The sequence below is a fragment of the Drosophila nasuta genome, chromosome 3 (assembly GCF_023558535.2).
Source record: "Drosophila nasuta strain 15112-1781.00 chromosome 3, ASM2355853v1, whole genome shotgun sequence".
Lineage (NCBI taxonomy): Eukaryota > Metazoa > Arthropoda > Insecta > Diptera > Drosophilidae > Drosophila > Drosophila nasuta.
This window is the reverse complement of record NC_083457.1, coordinates 36,752,913-36,774,807: the sequence shown is the minus strand read 5'-3', so window position 1 is coordinate 36,774,807 and position 21,895 is coordinate 36,752,913. Positions and strand designations below refer to the sequence as shown.

Genomic DNA, 21,895 nt, shown 5'->3' with positions numbered 1-21,895 from the left:
AAAACAAATGAACCTAGAATCTCAACAGCTTCACATTAAAAAAAAAGTTTGCCTTTAAACCTGATTGGGTACCGTTGCCACCTCCTTTGTTGGTAGATCAGAACACGTGTTGACGCTACCGCAAAATGCAACACGGCATTTACTCGGCCCGCACGGTGCATGCTGCATGCTGCATGTGCAGTGGCATGCCCCAAAGGCTGATAGGTGTGTGCTCTGTTGTGGCATGGTTTGGGATGGTAAAGTGGTTAAGGACTCGCGTATCGTAAAATTGCATTCGATGCCAAACAGACCGATGAAGCTGCATCCTCATTAAAAACAAGGGAGGCGTTCTTTGGCATGTGTGTGTGTCTGCAAAAATTTCCATATTGAAATTGAATTTTCGCTATGTTTGTTGCGGTTTTGCTGTGGGCGTTGCCGCTGCTTTTCAGTTAAACTGCAGCTGCTGCAACCGACACGACGTTTGGAGAGCAATCTAAAGGAGAATGCGAGTCTACGCATACTTATGCAAAGCAGCTAGGATGTCAATTTTCACAGTGACAGATAAAGCAACAGATAATTCAGTCAGCATCGCAAGCAACTTATATACCATTCATACATATATATATTTACATAAATATTCTATGTAAATGCGAGTGTTTGTATGTAATGTGGCAAGTTGGGTGGTAGTGTTAAAAGCTCGGGATAATTTAATTAAAATTGTAAAATATTTGGCGGATTTTGCATAAGCTTGCAAAATCCCATTAATTCAGAAAGCAACCCATTGTTGACCGCAACACAATCAAAATATGCAAATTTATCGCATTAACTCGCGTGAAACTTCGAATGCTGGCCCCAGCTTGGCAGCCAGTCAGCGAATGGGATAACAGCACAGCAAAGAAAGCCCAATGCTGTTAGTAAACAAATACCATAGCCATTTAATTGAGAAACGACCTCAAGCAACGCTCAACGCCCAATGCCAACGACCAACGACCTACGCCCTATGCCAAAAAATAAGTAAGTATAAGATACTCACTCCCATCACTGAGCTTGAGGAGTTTTGTTAGATGGCCCGTGAGATCATAGTCCTATTCCTTTCGACCGCGTTCGCCACGCCAAAATAATTTAAATTTCCTTTTCTTGCGCCAACCCTCTAAGAAACATTCAAACATTTACTTGCTTCAGTTGAGCAGCAAAAAGAAGAGAAAAAAAGGGCCAGCAATCCGCATAGAATAAATTCGCTTTCATTAATTTTACGACAATGTTGTTGGTGAGTGCTTTAACCGTAAGTACACTTACATAGACATTAAGAATTGTGTTTTAAAAGCAGCTAACTTTTAGCTTTGATTCGTTATGTTTATAGCGTTTAAAAAGCATATAATTATAACAGCTTAGCAAGCTTTAAACTCGATAACAGTTCTAAGTTCGATAACAGTCAATTGTATCGAGGTAGCTTCGATCACTTGCCAACTACACCTATTATGAGAGCTTAGCAAGGTTCAAGTTCGATAACAGTTATTGTATCGAACTACATCTTTTTATCGTTCATTAAGTTGGTTCATCACTGTTCAATTTAAAGCTTGTTCAGCTCGATTAGTTCCCCTAAACAATGTAAAGTAGACAAAACAAAGTGCCTCAACAACAACAAACAAATTCACTAATAGTTGCCGCATTGATGAGCTTTATTTATCACAAATATTGTCGGGTTAAATTTATGTAAATGATGTATCTATTAACTATGCATGCTTTCAGCTAAACAGTTGTCTATTGCGCTCGACAAAAACAAACAGACAAATAGGAAATATGCAAATTTGATGTGTATGTGTTAGTGTGTGTGCGTTTGTACAGTATGTAGATTGAACAATGGACTAACCGTTTAAGTAATTGAATATCCATTTTCTTCTGTTTACATTTCCACCAGCAAAACGGACACTTTGGCCCAAGAATACAATGAAGTTGAGTTGAAATCCCCTATTCTAGTCTCATTGGCATGTCCTGGGATACCGCAATTGAGCATTTGGCTGGCACATTAACAGCAGCCAGTCAACAGCAAAAGCACAGTATTGAGTGGAGAGTGGTGAGTGTTTCTGTGGGCGTGGAGGGGGGAAATGGTGGGGTGGAACAACCGAAATACTTACCCATAACTGTGTGTACTGTTGTTGTACTCTGTGTCTGGTTGAATCTAGTTTGGTTTGGTTTCAGTTTCGTTTCGTCTCGTTTGCTTGCCGTTCAGCGTGACAAAGAGTGGGCGTTACTCTCCAATCCAATTTTCGGATTTGACTCCATTTAGATGAATTGAAGGATTAGAATAGGCGAAAAAAAAGGTTCTGCAAAGCCAATAATGGCCATGGGTACAATTCAATTTCGCCTAGCCTAGTGTACTTAAAATTTAAAAAGGATTTACGCCGTTTTTCGAAATTGATGATGTTTTCTAATTACATTTACATAACATTATTTCCACTGTTAGATGCTCATTATGTGTTATCCGAAAATGCTAACACATGTTTTTATACCCAACCCAAGAAGGGTATTCAGATTTGATAAACGTCACAAACCAAATGCAAGTATCTATGCTTGTGAATATATCCTGTAAACGAATACTCGAGTGATCCTGTATTTATTCCTAATGCAGTTTATCAACTTTTTGTACTCCATAAATATAAAGTCAGAAATAAATACGTTGAACGAGTGACCTTAAGTAGAAAACTATTTGAAAAACAATGTTTTCGATTATAATACCTTATTCATTATTTTCTCCTAATATGACTCGTTTATCTTAATATAAACAACAAAAACCTAATTTGACAATCCATATTTTAAAACTTAAGAATACCAATCCCTAATTTGTACATTACTATTAATACCCTGCACTTGGTTTTTTATTTTTTTTTTGTAATGGAAATGGTTTTTATCCAAAAGATATACAGTGTCGAGCAAAAGTGAATACATGTTTGACACTTCTGACTTTAATGTGATGTAAAATTCTTAAAAATATGTTAATCGATTTAATTTATTTTTTCCAATAACCTTTATTTAATTCTAATATATAAAAACAATTTAAAAAAAAAAACAAGTTGTTTATATTTTAAATAATTGTTTATTTAAAAAAAGCCAAAATATCGCCTTTTCCACGTTTGGGCTTTTCATGTGATACTTGTGCCCGAGCATTAACTTTAACTAAACAATAATATTTTATTTTAATATTTTGCTCGTAAATTTGAATTTTTCAAATCGTCTCAATGTAAACTCAATTTTAATGCAGTTTTAACAATTTCTGGAATTAGATAGTTTGTGGTTAAAGCAAATCCCTCACTCCCACAACTCTCTGTAGGGTACAATTATTTATGACTGTGGTGTAGACGCTTCAGTGAGATTGGTGTGAGCCGCAAAAGTCCCCCAAAAAAATAAAAATCAAGAGAAGAGAGGAAGAAAGAAGAGAGTAGAAGCGAGTACGTCATACTGCGCAAGCTGTGTTGGACCTGCACAGCAGGCGCTGGCGGAATTTTGTTCTTATCTTATCCTGCTGTCGTGCTTTGTGTACACAGAGAATATGTTCTTATTTGTGAAATTGCTTACTTGTGCCGATCTCTGACTAACTAGTTTCTACCATGCTCCTGATGGTCTCTTGTCTTCCGTCTGTTCAGTTCAGTTCTGTTCTGTTCTGTTGTCTACAGACTGCTGTCGATTGTCTACTGTCCGTTGTCCAAGTTCAACTTCAATTTCACGTACAACTCCAAGTCCAACTGCAGTGCCTTGTTTCTGTAGTTATGTTGATAATGTAGAACAACAATATATGAATGCAGACAATGAAACAAACAAGAGATTACTTGCAAACTGTTGAAACTCTTGATGGCTTTGGTACAAGTATCTTTGGCAACAAGCGAGGACCCCCTGGCGACCAAACACAGCCACATCCGATGTTATTTCACCTACGAAAGGATGTTTGCACTCCGTTATCAATGCTTATATCTGACAAAATTATTTGTATGTACGCCTACAACATAACATGACTCAAAAATCATAACAATCGAACATGCATGCATACATAAAGGTGTGGAGTTCCCCTCCTCACAAAAATAACTCTTTCCCTAAAAAAAACCTCGAGGGATTTTTGTTTGGTTTTTGGGATCGCTGTCTTCATTCCTAAAGATTGTCACGCTAATTGGAAAAATTTAAAGTTTACATATTAAAAGAATTCAAGACTTGGCTTTGACTTTTGGAAAAAAGTAAATGTTTCTTTGCATTTAAAATATTGTTTTGGAGTTTGTCAGATTTCCCTAATGATAGTCTAAGGGCTTGTTAAGTCATAAACAAAACGTAGCTGGAATATTCATGTTATTCTTGCCATAGATTGCTGTGGGAAAATAATCTCTAATCCTAGTTAATGCCATACTGTTTGGGAAATATCGAAATAATATTTCGCTACAATTCGCTTGTTTGCCGCCCAATCGATTGATGACGCTACCGTAATTAATTTCACTTAAACCCCTTGGCTGCCCTTTTTAAAATCTCACCCAAACGAATTAAGACACGTGTATAAAAGTGACTTGATTTCAACAGGAACTACAGGGAAGCATTACTTCCACCCTTCTGTTAACACCCCCCTAACACAGAGATATTGTGAGTCGACTCTCTGGCTCCATGCTGAGAGTTAATTCCTTTCGATGTGGTTATGAATTAGGCACAACTCATCATTTGCAGCAGCAGCATCTGGGTGGGAGTGGGAGTGTGAGAGAGTTTGTGTGCGGTTCGGAACAGGATGCAGGGTGGGCGTACCGGTTCGGCTTCACGAATATCGAATCAGACACACAAAGTTTGTGTTAACACCCGACCATAACATTACACATAGCCGAAAGCCGAAAGCAGAAAGCCATCAGGATGAAACAATATGGCACGTGACACGTCCTTTACTGCTGCCAAACGTCGTCGCTATGTGACAACAAACAAATAAAACGTGTCGCTCTCCCCGCTTCTAAGGAACATGCCCCCCTTTCGTTCCACGTGATCCAAAGATGGCAAGTAAAAAAACATAATGTGCAGGATATGCCCATATAGTATTGTGCATTCATATGTGGGGTACTTTTTTTGCCAACAATAAGAGTTGTTTCAGAACGAACTATAAACTTAATCTTACATGCGATACATACATTATCCTGCATGCGAATATAATGGCATGGCTAAATCGAGGATGACGAAAGGTGGCTTTTAAAAAGTCCATTTATTCCATAAAAGTTTCTATATAATATTTTTTTTAATTTATAACAAGCCTTTATAGCTTGTGTAAGCTTTAAAGCTACAAAAATGTAGTGTCTAACTGGCTGTGATACTATTTTTATTCACTAAATCGAGTTCAAAGTTGTTTATTATCTCATATAATTAAGTTCACTTTTTATTTTAAATCCCATTGAAAATTCTCTTAAGTTTTTTATCAGAAATCTTAGTTTTATTAGTTCGTCAACTTGGCTCTACATTGTTAAATCAGCTGTATAATATTCCTAAGTTGTTACATTAATCTTTTCCACCCCACTTCCACTTTTTGCCCAACAATTTCCCTGTATTCAAAAATGCAGTGGAAATAGAGGGAATAAAGTAATACTAAATAATAAATAAAGTAATACTAAATTAAAACCAAATATTAAACATAGTCTTATATTGACTGCCATTTAATATAAGACTATGCTTAATCATTTGTTTGTGTTTAATTCATGAGGATATTTTTTTTTAAAGTACGATCCAACGGCAATCTCACCTTATTAATTTCAATTATTTCGTTATGAATAGAATCTTTGATAATTATTCTAATTTTGCTGATAATATTTCCTTAATACAACATAACAAGCTGAAACTAAAATATAGAGTATAGAGTATTTATATGTATTTTCTATAATATACAACCTATTGCACTTAAAACAACACAGCTCTATTCCTTTTTTGCTTACAAAATAATTCAGTAATAATGTATCCTTGTTAAGTAACATTGATTCATTCGCAGTAATTAAGTTTGTTCAAAATTTTACGAACAACCAGTTAACTTAATGAGAACTGTTGTATGATTGCGCATAGAACAAACACTCTCCATTCTGCCTGGCGGGGTGAGTTTCTAACAGGGGTTATTCCTCGTAGCGTCACTGATTACGGATTCCTTCAAAGCCGATGGGCAAAAGAGAAGCGGGAGGCATGCGTTAGCGAAGTTGGTGGGTTTTATGAAGGTAAACAAGGACCAACGCTCGCTATTTGTGTTTGTTTTTGCATCACTGTCAGTGCGCTGAGCACTGACTTTGACACGTTTTCTGACTTAATTTTAGTTTATTGCTTTTTATGTGTGCGCGATGTGCGGTGGGAAGTGGGAGGTGGGCAGTCAGAAGTGGGAAGTGGGCGGTGGTGCGATGAGAAGCTATCATAGCCGAAACTGTTCGACTGCAGTTTATGTCCGACAAACAATTGGCGTTCTTAACTCGAGCGTCGGGGCGGCGGTCGCCGTCGAAGCAGGCACGTGTTGCGGATGAGACCGGCACTGAAATGCCCACTGCGCACACCGGACTACACAGTGAGAAAAAATGTATAGTATTGATAAACTTTTACGGCACAGATTTTCCTGAGTCATAAATCGATTTCGATGATATTTAATATTAACAAATTAACATTCTTCTTACACCAAATATTTCAAAACTATTGCAAATAGTTAAATGTACTTTACACTATGGAAAAATTGTTTATATAAAGTAAACACAAAAACAAAACTTTATTTTTTCAATACACAAATAACGATAAATAAGAAAAAAATTAGTAGTGGTAGTTCAAAATGCGCTATATAAATACTTCTTATTGTTACATTAACAATTTGGACATCTGTAGATTAAAGCAGCAGAATTTTTGCCAACAAACTTATCTTTTCTCTCTGTGTATATGCTGCTCCTTTGAAGTCATCCACAACCCTCCCACAATGCTGTCTCTCTATCCCTCTCGACTGACTCTAACGTTGACTTTTCCAACTCGATGCTGCTGCTATTGCTGCTGAGCCATGAAATACTCGTAAGTCAGCCTCCGCAGCCAGAGGACAACATCATCAGGTTAGGGTTGCCGTTGGTTGGTTTTGTTATTGCAGGGTTACCAAAGTTCGCTCCACTTATGCATGTCGCAGATACGAAGTTTTGTGTTTGCTCTTCTCACGCTTGTGACTACCAAATGACGGATTGAAATACATATGTAAATATTTGTTTGTGGGCCGCTGGTCGCTTTTCATGCTTTTCATGCAATCCTCCAATCCCCCGGGTGCCCTTATTAGATAGCAGGCACAAGGTGCCTGATTATAGCTTTGTGATAATGATAATTGTTTTTTTTTTTATTTTATGTTTATAATATATTCATTTATTTGGTTCTTTATTTTTCGAAAAAAAAGAGACATCAATGTCTGGCACGTGGCGAAGTTTATCGTATTGATAAGATGATAAGGCAAATGAATGGATTAAAACAAGTACTATATTTGCGATAAATTATTCATTATGTATGCATAAGCTTGCCTGTATAAAACCATATCCTGCGAAACTATGAGAAAAATTATAAATGAAACATTGCAAATCAATTTGTCAACTTAATTTATTAATAATAACCTTCGGAGGATCCTATAATTTTTATTTAGCAACTTCGATACGGACTTTGCCACTATTAGCATAGCAGCATTAACATAGAATATTTAATATTCTATAATATTTTAGTCTAAAAATTTGATTTAATAAATAGATTTTGCCGATTGTCAATTATTGAATTTGAGGATCAAGGAGAAATAGTTTTTTAAATTCTTATTGACCCAAGCTTATGTATAAATTAAATCCTATACTGCAATGTAGAGTATGCATAAGGACATAATTTAGGCAGTCGTAAAATCAGACTCCTGATATTTATGTTCTACCCTCTCCACTTTAAATTTACACAAAGTTATTTACAGTGCATAAAGACTAATTACTAGAGAAGCCGGAATCAGAATGCGGGCAAACAGGCATAGAAGTTCATCAACTGACCTTTCAACTCCATCCACATTTCGTTCATCAGCTGCATCTGTCTTTTTCAGACACTCCTACAATTTCAGTTAGTGAATGAAAATGGAAAAAGAATCATTAAATTTTCAACATCGTACTCGTCGTACAGGCCGAGTGGCCGTTCATAAGTGTTTACACAAGTCTTCAGTTTTAACTGAAAACATAATTTTCAGCTTGATGATGAGTTTAAGTGGCAACCGGTACGAGTCTCGACTCGCATCTCTCGCTCTCTGGCTCGTTTCGTATTCTGATTCTGACATACAGAACGTTTCTATGCACCCGGCAATATTTGCACAAAAAAGTTAATTAATTTAATGAAAGCTCTGCTCTCTCCCGTGTACATTTACTAATGTATCTATGTGTGTATGAGCAGATACTACGAGTATGTAGTACAACATAATTTGTTACCTCTGCGCCAAATTTACTTTTACCATTCCAAGTTCATGCTTCAGATTTGTTTGAACTTACTAAATAAGTTTATGATATATATTAAATTAAAAGTAAAGAAAGAAAAAAAGAATTCTTATATGCGTTATTTCAAATAGACAAAGTTGTAATTTACACTAAAATTAAAGGAAAATAATAAATCTTTAGTATGTTATGTATGTATAATAAAAATTACTGCGAACTTTAAAAGTTGAATTAAAAATTTAAGAAAGGTTTTTAATCATAAAACAAGTTTATCATATAAGTAGGCAATAACATTAATTTGTATTTTAAGAGTTGTGAAAACAGAATTAATAAATCACCCTTTATGCACCCAATTAACCAGGCAACTCAATTAGTTTTGGTTTAGTCGTGAAAAGTATTTTCTTAAGGTGATTGATGAGTAGAAGGCCCGAGAAGATTTCAGTGTATTATTCCCAAAATAGTAGAATTTTAAAGTTCTTCATTACATAATTTTGGATAAGCTTCATCACACTGCGACATGTACACTGTACTCTTTTCCTTCTCCCTCTAAATTATTATTCTTACCTACTCGCAATATTTCCCTTATATTTAAAACAGATCCACACAATTAAAATTGTTTTTCAAATTAACTTTCTAACTTCTCCTAATTTTTGTGTTATCAAAACAGAGTTTTACCAATACTAAAAGAAAAGGGATTGTTTTCATAAATGTAAAAGATACATATTTTATTTATTATTTTTTACACGAAATCTTATAAAATAAATTAATATACTTCCTTTGGTAGCTTTATCAATATATATATAAATACGCACGTACAGACATATACATAAGCATCTGTATAGACACATTGTATTGTATAAGGTTAAAAATATAATGGTAAAAAAATGTATACATTCGCCGCATTCAAATACTCGTACATACTATATGTAGTTTCATGAAATGTACATTTTTATAATATCTATGTATTTTAATGTGTAAAGCTGCCTACACTTATCTTATGAGTACACACACAATTATTTCCTTAATCCACAATATTTTCCGATAATTTATGTAGATCTGAATAGTTTATTATGGCGCGATGTAGGAACTCGTATTGTGCCTGCAAATTAACAAATTGTTTGTTATTTATTTGTACTAATTATTTAAGTGCCGTTGTAATATAACTTACGAATGAATTTAAAAGTCCTGGTCGCTGAGATCGCAATTTTCTTGTGGTTGAACATATATCTACGCTCTTCTCGAATCGCAAATGCTGAACCAAAATGCACATGGCAACAAAAATTGAACTTCGATCAGTACCCAAGCTGTAAAGATAAGAAATATTTATATTTATATCAATAATTTATCACAACTAATTGACATATCTAAATTACCTGCAGTGAACTGTGAGGGGAGATCGGCAACCAATATTTTTATGGTTTTTATAATGTTTGTGCGCTTGGTCTACAAGTTCAATAATTCCCCGACATACTTCAGGAACTTCCCCATCCACAGTAGGCCAACCGTTATACTGGAATTGCGTAACCTTCAGAGTATCATCGATTTTGCAATTTGTTACATAGAATTCACGCCGTGTATAATACGGGCAACTTTCACTGTGTACGTATTTTACGAGTATTTGATCATATTGAATTTCATCATCTGCCCAATAGCGTGGACACTTCCTTGGACCTTCGCCAATCTGAAAGAGAGATTTGGTCATACATGTAACTATTGTCAATCTGGCATCAATCTCATACTCACTTCGGAAATCGTTATAAGAGTGGAAACACTTTGCTCTGAAATCATTCTCCAAAAATCGCCTATAGTACTTTCCATAGGATCTTGTGCGATGATAAATGATTCAGTATTATCATATCCTTCAATAAACGAAGCATTTATGTATGTGGAATTATCCCGCATTGGAATTGGACTTAGAATAACCTAAAGAAGATTTTGAATATAATTAATAGGTAACTAACATTCATTAATAAGCATATATAATTACTCTATTGCGGTCATATGGAATTATTTCATGGCTTCTGTTTTTCTGCATATTCTCCTCAACTTCACCTACGCTGCAGGTCTTATTTATCTCATCAGCTGTCGAAATCAATTTCTTTAAATGGAGAACAAATTATATTATTATTTTTGTGAAGGGAACTTAAATAAAGATGTGGTACTAACCTCAAATTCTGTTTCCAGCAAGCATTTTCCTTCATTAGGTTTAAATTTAAGAGAGTCAATTGTCGATTGAAGCAAAGCTAGCGGTATATCCGTATTCCCATAGGTGGCAGTGTCCAACAATGCTCGGTAAAGGAAAATGTATTGTTTCTGTTAAGTAAAAAGAGTATTAAAGTATGCACTATTATCCATTATTAAACTGCTGCAATAGCTTACCAAGGACTGAACCAAAAAGTTACGTTGATGTCGCAGATCACACACCGTATTAAATATCGAAACCATGCTTTCTTCTTCCAATTGTTGTACAAGAGAGTCGAGTGCAACAAGGGTTCCAGTTCTGCCAACACCAGCACTGCAATGCACTAATATTGGCCCCCTTTGCACAGAGTAGACGGAATTAATTTGTCGTATAAACTTAATGATACCATGCGGATGCTCGGGAGCCATAAAATCTTTCCATGTCAGATAATGGTATTGTGTTATTTGTCGATGGTCTTCCTCTTCACCAATAAGATTCGATTTCGTCACGTCCAATGATCGTATAATGTAATCACCAGTTTTACGCTCTGCGGTAAATTTAACCGAAATATCGCCAAATTGTTTGGAATCGAAAACTCTTTCTGGCCAATACTTCGCGCATTTTGATTTGTTATACTCCTCCAGATTCGTAAGCATCACAATTATCTCTAAATGTTGTTCCCATATCATACGCCAAAAGTCATTGATGGTCGTTTCCATGGGTCCCTGGGCACAAATGAACTTCTTCCGCTCCTTGTAACCAATCACAAAGTTAGCATTAATATAATCAGTACTTTGGGTTCCATTAGTTGGAGATAGTTTCACTCGAGTTTGATCGTATGCCTTTATATCAGGATATCTATTCTTGCATGCATTTTCTTTCATATCACTATTCTTTGTCGTACGATCACTAAAGCGATTGGGCAGCATCTCATATTCGCGTAGAAAACCATAATCTGTGTCCTTATGTCGATTCTTATAGGCTGTCACCAAATCGGTTTTATGTATAGGCCCAGTATCGAAACCCTTTTGGTTACCAGAGCCAATGAATTGACTATGGTTGTTGATTCGTCGTCCAAATAGTGCCCTGCTAAGTGGGCAAAACAATTAATTAGCTAATCACAAATAGTATTTTAGATAAATAAATACCTTAATGAGTCTCTCAATGTCAAGGTATCTTCGTCGGGCATTGCGTTCTTAGTCTTTTGATGATGTATAATCCATAATGTTACAAAGATCACAACTACGGCCAGTGAAATCGCCAGCACTTGAATACCAGTATTCAAATAAAACTTTGTGTCGTCAAGAGATTGAATTTGTTCAGCTTTAGTAGCGGGTGTAATGACATCAAAGTAATCACTATATGCCATAAGAACAGTCTCCCCAGATCGCACTGTAGAGAATAAAATAGTTAGTATACGTGTAATATAAACAAAGTTTGTTATGACTTACCAATAATTTCAATAAATCCAGTATAATTGGGAATTTATGTCAATTTCGCCATCCCAAATCTCTAGGGGATTACTGACAGCAACTTGTTCTGGCGCATTTGTTGGAATGTTAGTGCTTAAGCTCGTGTCTTCATTGCTTGTAGCAACTGTGGGATTTCGTCTTCTACGTTTTCTGCCTTCTAACATTTTAATCGAGTTTTCTGTTAGATTGCCAAGCTTGATAAGATCTTCCTTAGGTGGCAAAATGGGATCTAAAATGAAAAAGAAATTCTTGATTAACTCATTAAATTCAAACATAAACATTGAGATTCGTACCTGGTTTAGAGATGGGGCGTTGTGTGTTGTAAAAAAGGAGTATCGATAAGACACTTGCGGCATATCTCATCATTGGCAAGGAGGTCCTCGAGATTATTCGAGAATCGCATTTCATCGCCCAAAAATATCTCCGATTTGAAATAGCGAGTACTAAGCATCTCAGCCAAATATGCATGGTTATGTGTCTTACTGATGTTGCTCAGTTCATTAAACGTGGCTATATTCAGCTTAGCCGGAGGAGGCAACTCGCTGTCACCATTTACGATCTTAACCAGATACAATCGATAGCAGCAAATAGGACCATTTCTCTCGCTTACTTTGGGCAAGTACAATTTCAAGACATATTTGGGACCGTTCTTAACCTTTGTCCACATCGTTTTGCCAATTGTTTCGGGCGTTGAAATAGGCATAAAGCAATTGGCCACAGCAGGTTCGCCAGTCTTCTTATGTCTCGTAATCGCAGAGACGGTTACAGTGTAGTTTGTATTGGGGCTAACATTTTCGTAGCTCGCTTTGTGACTGGGTTCATCCACTCTGCGTATGGTAGGTCCCCACTTTTCAGTAGATATAATTCCATCTTGATTGTATGTGTAATTGCCCTCTAAGTTAATGAGATATGAAACGATTTTGCCATTTGGTGTCTTGGGCACACCCCAACCAACAGAAACGGAATTGGATCGGGAGTTATTCTGCTGATTGCAATGAATAGTCAAATTCATGGGTTTCGTGGCAACGCCATCCATGGTGGTGCCATTCACAATCTCAGACCATGGACCACATGTCTTTGTTAGATCACTGCAAGCGCGCACCTGAAACTTGTAGTCGGTTGCAGTTTTCAATTTATCAAACATATATGGCAAATTGCGAGAGTTCTGTTGGTAAGTGACTGTCTCAATTAACTTGGACTTTTCACCCGATTCGGACACAGTCAATTCATAGTACTGAATGAATTCAATTAAGTCTTGCGATGGCGGATTCCAGCCAATCGTAATTGTCGATGCTGTGCTCCCAGTTGTCTCCACTTTGGGTATAAACGTTGGATCATGATCCAATGTAGTGACGCCAAATGGATATTGATTTGGTGTTCCATCGCCAATCGAGTTTTTGCCAGTTATTCGTAAATGGTAAGTTGTATTCGCTTTGAAATTGTCGAGCACATAGGATGTGTAATTGCCATTGATATACTGTTTATAATATTCGAAGGTCGATGAACCAGCCTGTGCATATTGTATGAAGAACTTTTGTACTGGATCGTTGCCATCGTATGATGTCCAATTGAGAAATATCTTGTTGGCGCCCACAGCTTTCACATAATCAATACTGATCTGTGGCACTTCCATCACAAGCAACGCAATCTCTTTGGCCACAATCTCTTCACCAGTGGATCCATATAGCACACATTTATACGTGCCGTTTTCTTTTTTATAGACTTCTGTGAATTCCAAAGTGAAGTTTAATCGTGTCTCGCTCAGCTGTGTGATACTGTAAAAGTTTTCGAGATCTGCCACATGGCTGCCGTCTTTTAACCATTTCAACTGCTTATTTAAGGTCATATTTTGTGGATAAATGTCAAATACACAATACAATATGGCACTATGACCTATCTTTCGTTTAATGTAATCAACCGTACTATCAATGACTTTTGGTTGAAGAAATGGCTGCAAGTTGTATTCGATTGTGTCGTTGCTCTTAGGAAGTTTGCATGTGTAGATGCCAATATCCGTTATAACCACATCACGTATGTGAAGCACATTGTTATATTTAGATATACCATCGCTGCTGTTATCATCCGTCACAATATCAGCACTAATTGTAAATCTGAAAGTAATAAATAACAAAAATATTAACCGAAATGTTTAGAATATTCCAAATGTAATAAAAGATATAATTTTTATAGCAATGGTGCATAAAGATTTGTTATATTTATACTACAGAGGATAAGAAAATATATTTAAGTGTTTTTTTTTTTGTGTTTTACTATCATAGTAACTTTCACAGAAGATTATGTATTATTATATAGAATTATTTCCAAAGATTTCTTAAATTACCAAAATATATGTATAAAATATGTTTACCTGGTATCCACAGCATTAATGCTCTCGTTCTTAAATATCCAAGTCGCAGGTTCTATCTCGGAAACACATCCTAAGGATGCGTTTGTCCCTATTTTCACCCATTCTACAACAACAAGTGAAGAACAAAGAAGTTAGAAATAGTTTTATAAGTGCAGTCAGAAAAATACAGCATGATGTCACGAAACCCTATCAGCAAAAAGGGTTTAACAGCTCCACTAATTTGATGACGAATGAAACGTAATAAAACGTACTGCACTTTGACACTTAATTAACAGCACAGCACAACAAAAAAATGATTTTATAATTAAAAATGACGACAATAAGCATCGCAATGTTTCCACTAAACTTCTATGTGGTTGATTAAAGAGATAAAAAATTAAAATTGTTATAAAAGTAACATCGAATAACTCAACTGTTGACTGAACTCAACTGTTGACGGCGGCCGGTCTATGAAACGCCCTCCCCCCTCTACATCACCACACCACCCATTTTCAACAACACAATATTAGTATACACTTGCTGGCCCATTTTTAGGGGTGTACTACACACAAAAATGACAGATCTAATAAGCGTACTTGCAAACGAAATGTCGAGCATGTCTCATAAAGTTTCTCATCCTTCGACTAGCACATAAAAATCCTTTATCACACATAAAGCAAATAGGCGGTGTGCACTCATACATAAGTACATAGGAGTATGCATGTGTGTATATATACACATTGGGTTTGTATATCTGCAGATAAATTTGCGTAGATATTTATGTATGTGTATATGTATATACAAAATGCAGTCAAAACACGGAAACTATCACAAAATCCATATAGTTGTTGTTTGCTTTGCAAAAATGTTTGATTTTTTTCACACTTTATTTATACCTCTAATAGATCCTTGTGCAAATTCATTTGTAAATAAGAAAAGTAAAAGAGTCACAAAGCCATATATTCGGTGTTCGTAAAAACACGCCATCGCCTAATAACTATGTGAATACTTTTCAATATTTAAAAGGACATAAGCGCTTTAGTCCCTTTCCGTTTTATTTATTTTATCAATTTCACTGTTGCAAACTTTTACAACAACATATTAATTTATTTCTGCTTCTAGTTTGTTAAAAACTGGCTAGACTCTATTTGGCACAGGGTGTAAGAAGACCAAAAAAAAAATATTCTCATCAATTCCACACCCTTTAAAAAATGTTTCACAATTTTGGTACATCGAAAACGAAACACCATCAGCTGTGTATATCGATGTTGTATTTCGATAAATTCCGTTGAAATGCTCAATTTATTATAAATAGACCTTTTTCGACAAATCAATCAATACAAACCATATCATACAATTAATAAAGCGAGTACATTATTAATAATTAAAACCTTTGTATTTATATTTTGGAATTAAATTAAAATGATAACATTTAGATAGCTGTTTCATCAACCACCCTACGAATAAATCGATAATAGAAAAAGCGACGCTATCTTGCCTACGTTTAATACAATTGATGCGGCGTTGTAGTTTCTTTTTCCCTGCCGGCTTCAATTTTTTGCATTTATCTGATTTTTGGTACCAAATTAAATAAATCAAAATGAAATTGGTGAGGTATGTTAAGTATACGAATGCCACCAAAAGAAATTTATAACCTAAACGCGGCTGTGTGTATTAATTACATGTGTGATTGCAAATTTGTATACATATAGCCCAAGTGTTTGTACTTAAGTATGTGTGTGTGCATCTGTCAACATGCTTAAGAGTCGAAAAACCCCGCGAAATGTTAAATACTAATTTTTAATGAATGATGCACTCATTGAAACTAAACAATTATATTTATAATTAAATTTGCCTTTCAGATTCTTAATGAAGTTAAGTCACGAGACTGTGACAGTTGAATTGAAGAACGGAACTCAAATTCATGGCACAATCACCGGAGTGGATGTTGCTATGAACACACATCTGAAAAGTGTTAAAATGACCATCAAGAATCGAGATCCCGTCCACTTGGAGTCCTTGAGCATTCGTGGTAATAACATACGCTACTTCATACTGCCCGACAGTCTGCCATTGGAAACTCTGCTTATTGATGATACTCCCAAGTCGAAGTCAAAGAAAAAGGATAATGGCCGTGTTGGAAACCGAGGACGAGGAAGAGGCAGCCGTGGACGTGGTGGACCAAGGGGACGTGGCAGAGGCAGAGCTCCGGCCAGACGTTAAATATGTAATACACAATATAATAAAAACACATACAACTACTATTGGACTATTTCATTAAGTTGCCACAGACTGGGATGCATTCTGTCAAGTATATATATTCAGAATATTAAATAGCAGTAAGCACAAAAAGATTGTATTAAAAAGTATAAAATATGCATCTTTTAAGCATTATTAATACGTTAATAACAAAATATATGAAACTTTAATGATAACGAATGATAGGAGTGAGCTGATAATGTGACCGCACTTTTATTTGCGAATTATTTATTTTCTTGCGCAACAGTTGGTCACACTACAGCGTGATTAATGTGATTCTATTGAGTGATTTAATAATAACAAACAAACGGGCACACTACATTAATTCAGTCGTAGTTCTTGTTTTTGTTCAACATTTTAAGTTTTCGTGTTTGCTGTTGAATTTAAGTATTATGCCACCCCCAAGACCAAAGGGGATAGGATTTAATACAGGGGTCACACCAGCTAGGCCCAGCTCAAACACCCCCATGTCGGAAAGACAACAAATGGCGTTATTAATCCAAATGACAGCAACCTCCTCAACAGGTAAACCAAACGCACCAAAATACAACGCTCTTAAAGCATAAACAATTTGCTAAATGTGTTTAATTACATAAGTAAACGCTAAAGTCGGCGGCAATAAAGTGTTTAGATAAAAACAATAAGTTACAGTGCTGTAAAAAACATATGTTTTGAGGGCGTCGTAATATGCAGCCATTGTACCACTCACACATACAAGGCAACCCGTCACATGTACGTCTGTGTCTGTGTGTGTGTGTAAATTTTCATGTAGATACATATGTATGTATGTATGTGCTTGCAATTTTCAGTGTGATCTTTTTCACTTCGCGTGAGTGGTAAAACTGTGTGAGCAAGTGTTTGTAATAAGTAACAAAAGGGTAAACTATAAACAATATATATTCGTAAAACATCTAAGTACTTGTAATGAAATAGTTACTTCATCGGAAAAGTTTTATTCCAGCGTAATAACAAAGAAAAGCAATAGGAGCAGTATGGCCATCAAACTTTTTTTTGTTCACGCCTCTGACATTCTGGGTTTTTTCTTCATTGCTACGAAGTTGTCCAGTGCTACCCATTGCATTTATAGTACACAACTCTCTTTTCGATGAAGTGAATTTTAAACTACCCATTTCGATAGAAAGAAATTCTAACTATATTATAACTTAAAGAAAATATATATACATGTGTAATTTGAGAGAAAATGTATTCATTTGAGACTTTTTAATGTACATATATAAATGCATATTTCCCAAAAAACAAATAGTAAGCTAGAGACACGCCCTCGGCCGCTAAAGAATACAAAAGAAAAAAACGAATTGTGGCCGGTGTTTTTAAGCTACAAGGACGAAAATCTAGATACATTCGGAAAATTTAATAACGATGTAATAATACATTTGGAAGCCATTTAACAAAATTATAGGGTTGAAATTGAGGTCTTATGTTACCTCTGTTTCACTTAAAATTCTTCCTTATATATAGTATCCCATCTCAAAGTTTAACAGTTTACTTTTTTCAATTGGAAATGCAGTTTAGCTTAAATCAGCCTCTCGGGCGAAATTGTGTTTTTACTTAAAAAAAAATTTTCTTAAAATAGTGTAGTGACTGCAGTATTCTTCCTATTTTCAATCATATTCAAACAATGAATTAAATTGAATTTCCGCATAATCCTTTTTAGAGACATCGCGTGCGCATTCAAAGAAAAATGATAAAAAGGGAGATGCAACAACAGAAATTGATGAGCAGCTCAATGCTACGGAAAAGCAATTAGAAATCACTGAAGGCAAAGAGAAGGCGTCAGCAGCTAACGATGATGGAGGCGGCATCACGGCGGATGGCAAAAATGTCGAACCAACTATAGTGCAAAGCGTGACAAGTACAAAGCGTAGTTATTCGGATGTAGAGGAAGATTTCGAGGAACATGCTGGCGGCGACGATGTGAAAAAGAAGAAACGAAAAGATTTGGATAATGCAGCGAAAGATGTAAAAAGCGCATCCCTCAAGTTATCCTCAAAGATTGATAAGAACACAAAGCAAGCGTCGGCAAAGAATTCCCCTTCGGCGACAGGCAGTAAATCTAGCACAACTGTGGCAACCGCCGCTGCCAACGCTGAGAAGGAAGCGGACGTGAACAAGGCCGTTGACATTGAAAATGAAACAGAAGGCGGCAGCAGTGAGGATTACAAGAGCAATGATAGTCTCTATAATGGAGGATTGAAGGTACCACCTCTGAAAATTGTGATTCCCCAGCAGAATTGTTCAATCGACACCGATGGTAATGTGTTGCGAAAAGTAGCCGCATCAAAGAACGCAGCATTGCCGTATGTGGTCAGCTCGAATAGCGATTCCATTGACAATCAACAATTGCTATCAACTACCAATCAACAACAATGCCTCAGCCCGCATGAGAGTCCACAGAAAGTGAACATTGCCTGCTCCTCCACAATACTGGATGATAAGAACATTAAACTATTCAATGACGAAAAGAATCTAAGAGTCTTGCGTAGCTCATACAGAAGCTGTGTGACAAGCGCTGAACGCAGCTCGAACAATTCATCACCGCAAATGCAAAGTAGCTCCCCATCGCCAGCGTCATCGAATCATGCCAATGATAATGCCGACATTAAGGTATCATATACAAATATGACATCGAGCCCAATTCAACACAATCAATTCGATCATGACGTTTTACCGAATGTGCCCAGTCCATCGACTTCATCCACATCCTCGTCCAAGGAGATAATCTCATCATCGAACGCTGATTTGCATCCGCGCAAACGAAAGATAAGACCGAAAAATATTAATGATGATAGCTCCAAAACCCCCCAAGCAGCTGATACGTCGTCCGTAACCACTGGCGAATCGCATCCACATGATTATCCATTCACAAATGGATTCCAAATGTTTTTGAATATTCGCCGACAAGTTGAGAAGAAATGGAAGAATTTGTATCCGGTAAAACCGCGTCCGCCACAAGGATACAATGATTATCTGCTCACAAAGAAATCATACCTTCTCAATAAAGATGTAAATACCCCCGAAATTGAAATACCCGATGCTATTCCTGAGAGTATGAGATCCTTCTATGTGCAACAGGAAAAGGCCAGGCGAGAACTGGTCGAGGAGCATACGGTGGAGCGTGAAAAGCTATGTTTAAATGTTGAACAAGAAATCATTCGAGTGCATTCGAAGGCAGCTAGAAGTTTATCTGGACAAATTGCACCGTATTCCGTTTGTACATTCTTAAAAGACGATGAAATTTACAATATGATTACCCCAGAGCAAGATGAGAAAGAGAAGAGTGCACGATGCCGCTTCAATGGTCGCTTGCTACTGAGCTGGCTGCAAGATGTGGACGACAAGTGGGAGAAAATCAAGGTAGGTTCTTATTGATTACGCCCGTATTTCCGTTTTATTTATTAAAATCCTTTTCTTTACAGGAATCAATGGTTCTGCGGCAGCATAATGAGGCAGAGAGCCTGCATGCCATCCAAGTAATGGATTGGAATATCTGCCTAAAACAAAACAAATTGTGTGACTACATATTTGAGTCCAGTGTGGACAAGAATCACGTGCCTATCGTACATGTCGGAGAGGATTTTGATACATTGCCAGCATGAAAATGTACGGAAATTAAGTTAATAAGTTACAATATACTTTATTTTTACAATATGTGTATTGATTACTTCATTTTTTTTAAACGTCACATTTATTTATTGTATATGCTCTCAATAAACATAAGCTAAGAGTCCACACGCAATTCAAAAGCTTCCTATGTTAAGGCATATTAAAAGCAAAGCTTCGCAAATCAGTTTTTATAACGTTTTGCTATATTCTTAATATTATAAATTAGTTCACAATTGGAGTAACATTTCATTTACTTAGAAATTGTATTCAATACAGTTCTCGCATACTGAATCGTCTCCTGAAACATAAATTTAATTAATCAATTGATTATAGTAATTCTCCATATGAACTTACTTCGCAAGTATCCGCCAAAGCTTTGTTATTAATAACTTGCTTAAGTGTCACAGCAGCTTCCTTCTGTTGGGATGAAGAAATTTTCCATTTGCTATTCACGGAAAGTGCCGATAATGCGTATAGAGTGGCTTCTTGTTTATCGTCATATTCGTCTTTAGCCTCCAACTTGCTTAAAAGGATTTGCGCCGCATTTTGCTTATTAACGAGATCTAGAAAAGTCGCAAATATTACTAACTAAGCAGACAACCAGCAATGAAAGTGGTTACCTCGGAATGAATTGTCATTTGATGATAAGGTCGCTATAAGGAATGCCGCTTTAATGTACACTGGGCTATGATTCGAACTTAAACAGGACAAGAGTTGTTTAACGCCATTTGTGCGCAGAAACTCTTTGAGTCCAGCTGGAAAGTTTTGCACCAAGGACGAAACAGCATAGATGGAACCCTTGGCCAAGTCCTCATCAGTGTCATTCATAGTGGACGTCAGCACAGGAATCAACTTTTCATTCAAGAAATAGTTCTGACAAAACTCATTATTTTGAGCCATTTCTGCGACTATATAAATGGACTGTGGCCGCAAATCACGATTCGGAGTTCTAATATATGCCAACAAAGTTGTTATACCACCAACTTTCACAAACGAATTGGCAGCATCGATATCATCAATATTATCACGAATTATATCCAAACACTCTAATTTCTCGGCCGTGCTTATGGAATCATTGTTCAACTTGGCAAGTGCGTATTGAACTTCATCGACCGTCATTGACATCGATTGCAAGGCGCCTTGTAGGAATTCTTGTTTCTAAAAAGATTTGTAGGCATATAGCTTAAATATTCATAGATTATGTGTGGAAGCCGTATAACTACCTGGGTATCTATGTTATCAAGGTTTTCAGCTGGTTCGGCGTCTTCTCCTGTATGTTCAACTGCTAGTCTAAGCAATCCCTGGAGAAAATTAAATAATTAATGCAATGTCTATATCACACATGTTGAACTCCTATGATTACCTCTAAATTTTGCTTATGTTTCGGAGGTACTCTAGACATTTTAATTGTTTACTTTTAAATGTTTGTTTGAAATAGAAAACTATTCGCATGTGTGATTGATTTGTAAATAAATGAGTAAACATGTGGGCAGCGTGACCGCAACTTGAAAATAACAGATATTTCTAGAAAATATACCAATATACCATCAAATTAGTCTCTTTATAATATTCAAAAAATATACTCTTG

At 36.2% G+C, this 21,895-nt stretch overlaps 4 protein-coding genes across 4 annotated transcripts; 2 read left to right on the top strand and 2 right to left on the bottom strand.

Annotated features, from left to right (window-relative positions):
- Positions 1-9,148: 9,148 nt before the first annotated feature.
- On the bottom strand, positions 9,149-15,584 carry LOC132790227 (tyrosine-protein phosphatase 69D). The gene is given in 13 exon segments (XM_060798689.1): positions 9,149-9,522; positions 9,592-9,727; positions 9,797-10,104; positions 10,167-10,346; positions 10,411-10,521; positions 10,590-10,736; positions 10,803-11,691; positions 11,754-11,997; positions 12,057-12,084; positions 12,086-12,306; positions 12,357-14,188; positions 14,446-14,548; positions 15,321-15,584. Coding segments are annotated over 13 exon segments (4,368 nt in total). The 5' UTR covers positions 15,412-15,584; the 3' UTR covers positions 9,149-9,444.
- Positions 15,585-15,907: 323 nt separating this feature from the next.
- LOC132790935 (probable small nuclear ribonucleoprotein Sm D1) lies at positions 15,908-16,683 on the top strand. The gene is made up of 2 exons (XM_060799696.1): positions 15,908-16,038; positions 16,287-16,683. The coding sequence occupies exons 1-2, from the start codon at positions 16,025-16,027 to the stop codon at positions 16,645-16,647; spliced, it is 375 nt and encodes a 124-aa protein (XP_060655679.1). The 5' UTR covers positions 15,908-16,024; the 3' UTR covers positions 16,648-16,683.
- A 294-nt stretch (positions 16,684-16,977) lies between these two features.
- Positions 16,978-20,440, top strand: LOC132790930 (ankyrin repeat domain-containing protein 11). Its single transcript, XM_060799689.1, has 3 exons — positions 16,978-17,208; positions 18,359-20,058; positions 20,121-20,440. Exons 1-3 carry the CDS (start codon positions 17,076-17,078, stop codon positions 20,298-20,300), a joined length of 2,013 nt encoding a protein of 670 aa, XP_060655672.1. The 5' UTR covers positions 16,978-17,075; the 3' UTR covers positions 20,301-20,440.
- Positions 20,441-20,488: 48 nt separating this feature from the next.
- On the bottom strand, positions 20,489-21,826 carry LOC132790933 (hsp70-binding protein 1). Its single transcript, XM_060799694.1, has 5 exons — positions 21,671-21,826; positions 21,531-21,608; positions 20,928-21,465; positions 20,662-20,870; positions 20,489-20,605 (listed from the first exon to the last, which is right to left on the bottom strand). Exons 1-5 carry the CDS (start codon positions 21,707-21,709, stop codon positions 20,558-20,560), a joined length of 912 nt encoding a protein of 303 aa, XP_060655677.1. The 5' UTR covers positions 21,710-21,826; the 3' UTR covers positions 20,489-20,557.
- Between the last annotated feature and the right edge of the window lie 69 nt (positions 21,827-21,895).

Excerpts from the sequence above, each read along its gene's own strand:
- LOC132790930 (XM_060799689.1), top strand. The coding sequence starts at position 17,076 with ATGCCACCCCCAAGACCAAAGGGGATAGGATTTAATACAGGGGTCACA. Across the intron at positions 17,209-18,358 it reads GACAGCAACCTCCTCAACAG|AGACATCGCGTGCGCATTCA; the intron begins GTAAACCAAACG and ends AATCCTTTTTAG. Across the intron at positions 20,059-20,120 it reads ACAAGTGGGAGAAAATCAAG|GAATCAATGGTTCTGCGGCA; the intron begins GTAGGTTCTTAT and ends TTTTCTTTACAG.
- LOC132790933 (XM_060799694.1), bottom strand. The coding sequence starts at position 21,709 with ATGTCTAGAGTACCTCCGAAACATAAGCAAAATTTAGAG. Across the intron at positions 20,871-20,927 it reads AAATGACAATTCATTCCGAG|ATCTCGTTAATAAGCAAAAT; the intron begins GTAACCACTTTC and ends CGACTTTTCTAG. Across the intron at positions 20,606-20,661 it reads CTTTGGCGGATACTTGCGAA|GAGACGATTCAGTATGCGAG; the intron begins GTAAGTTCATAT and ends TTTATGTTTCAG.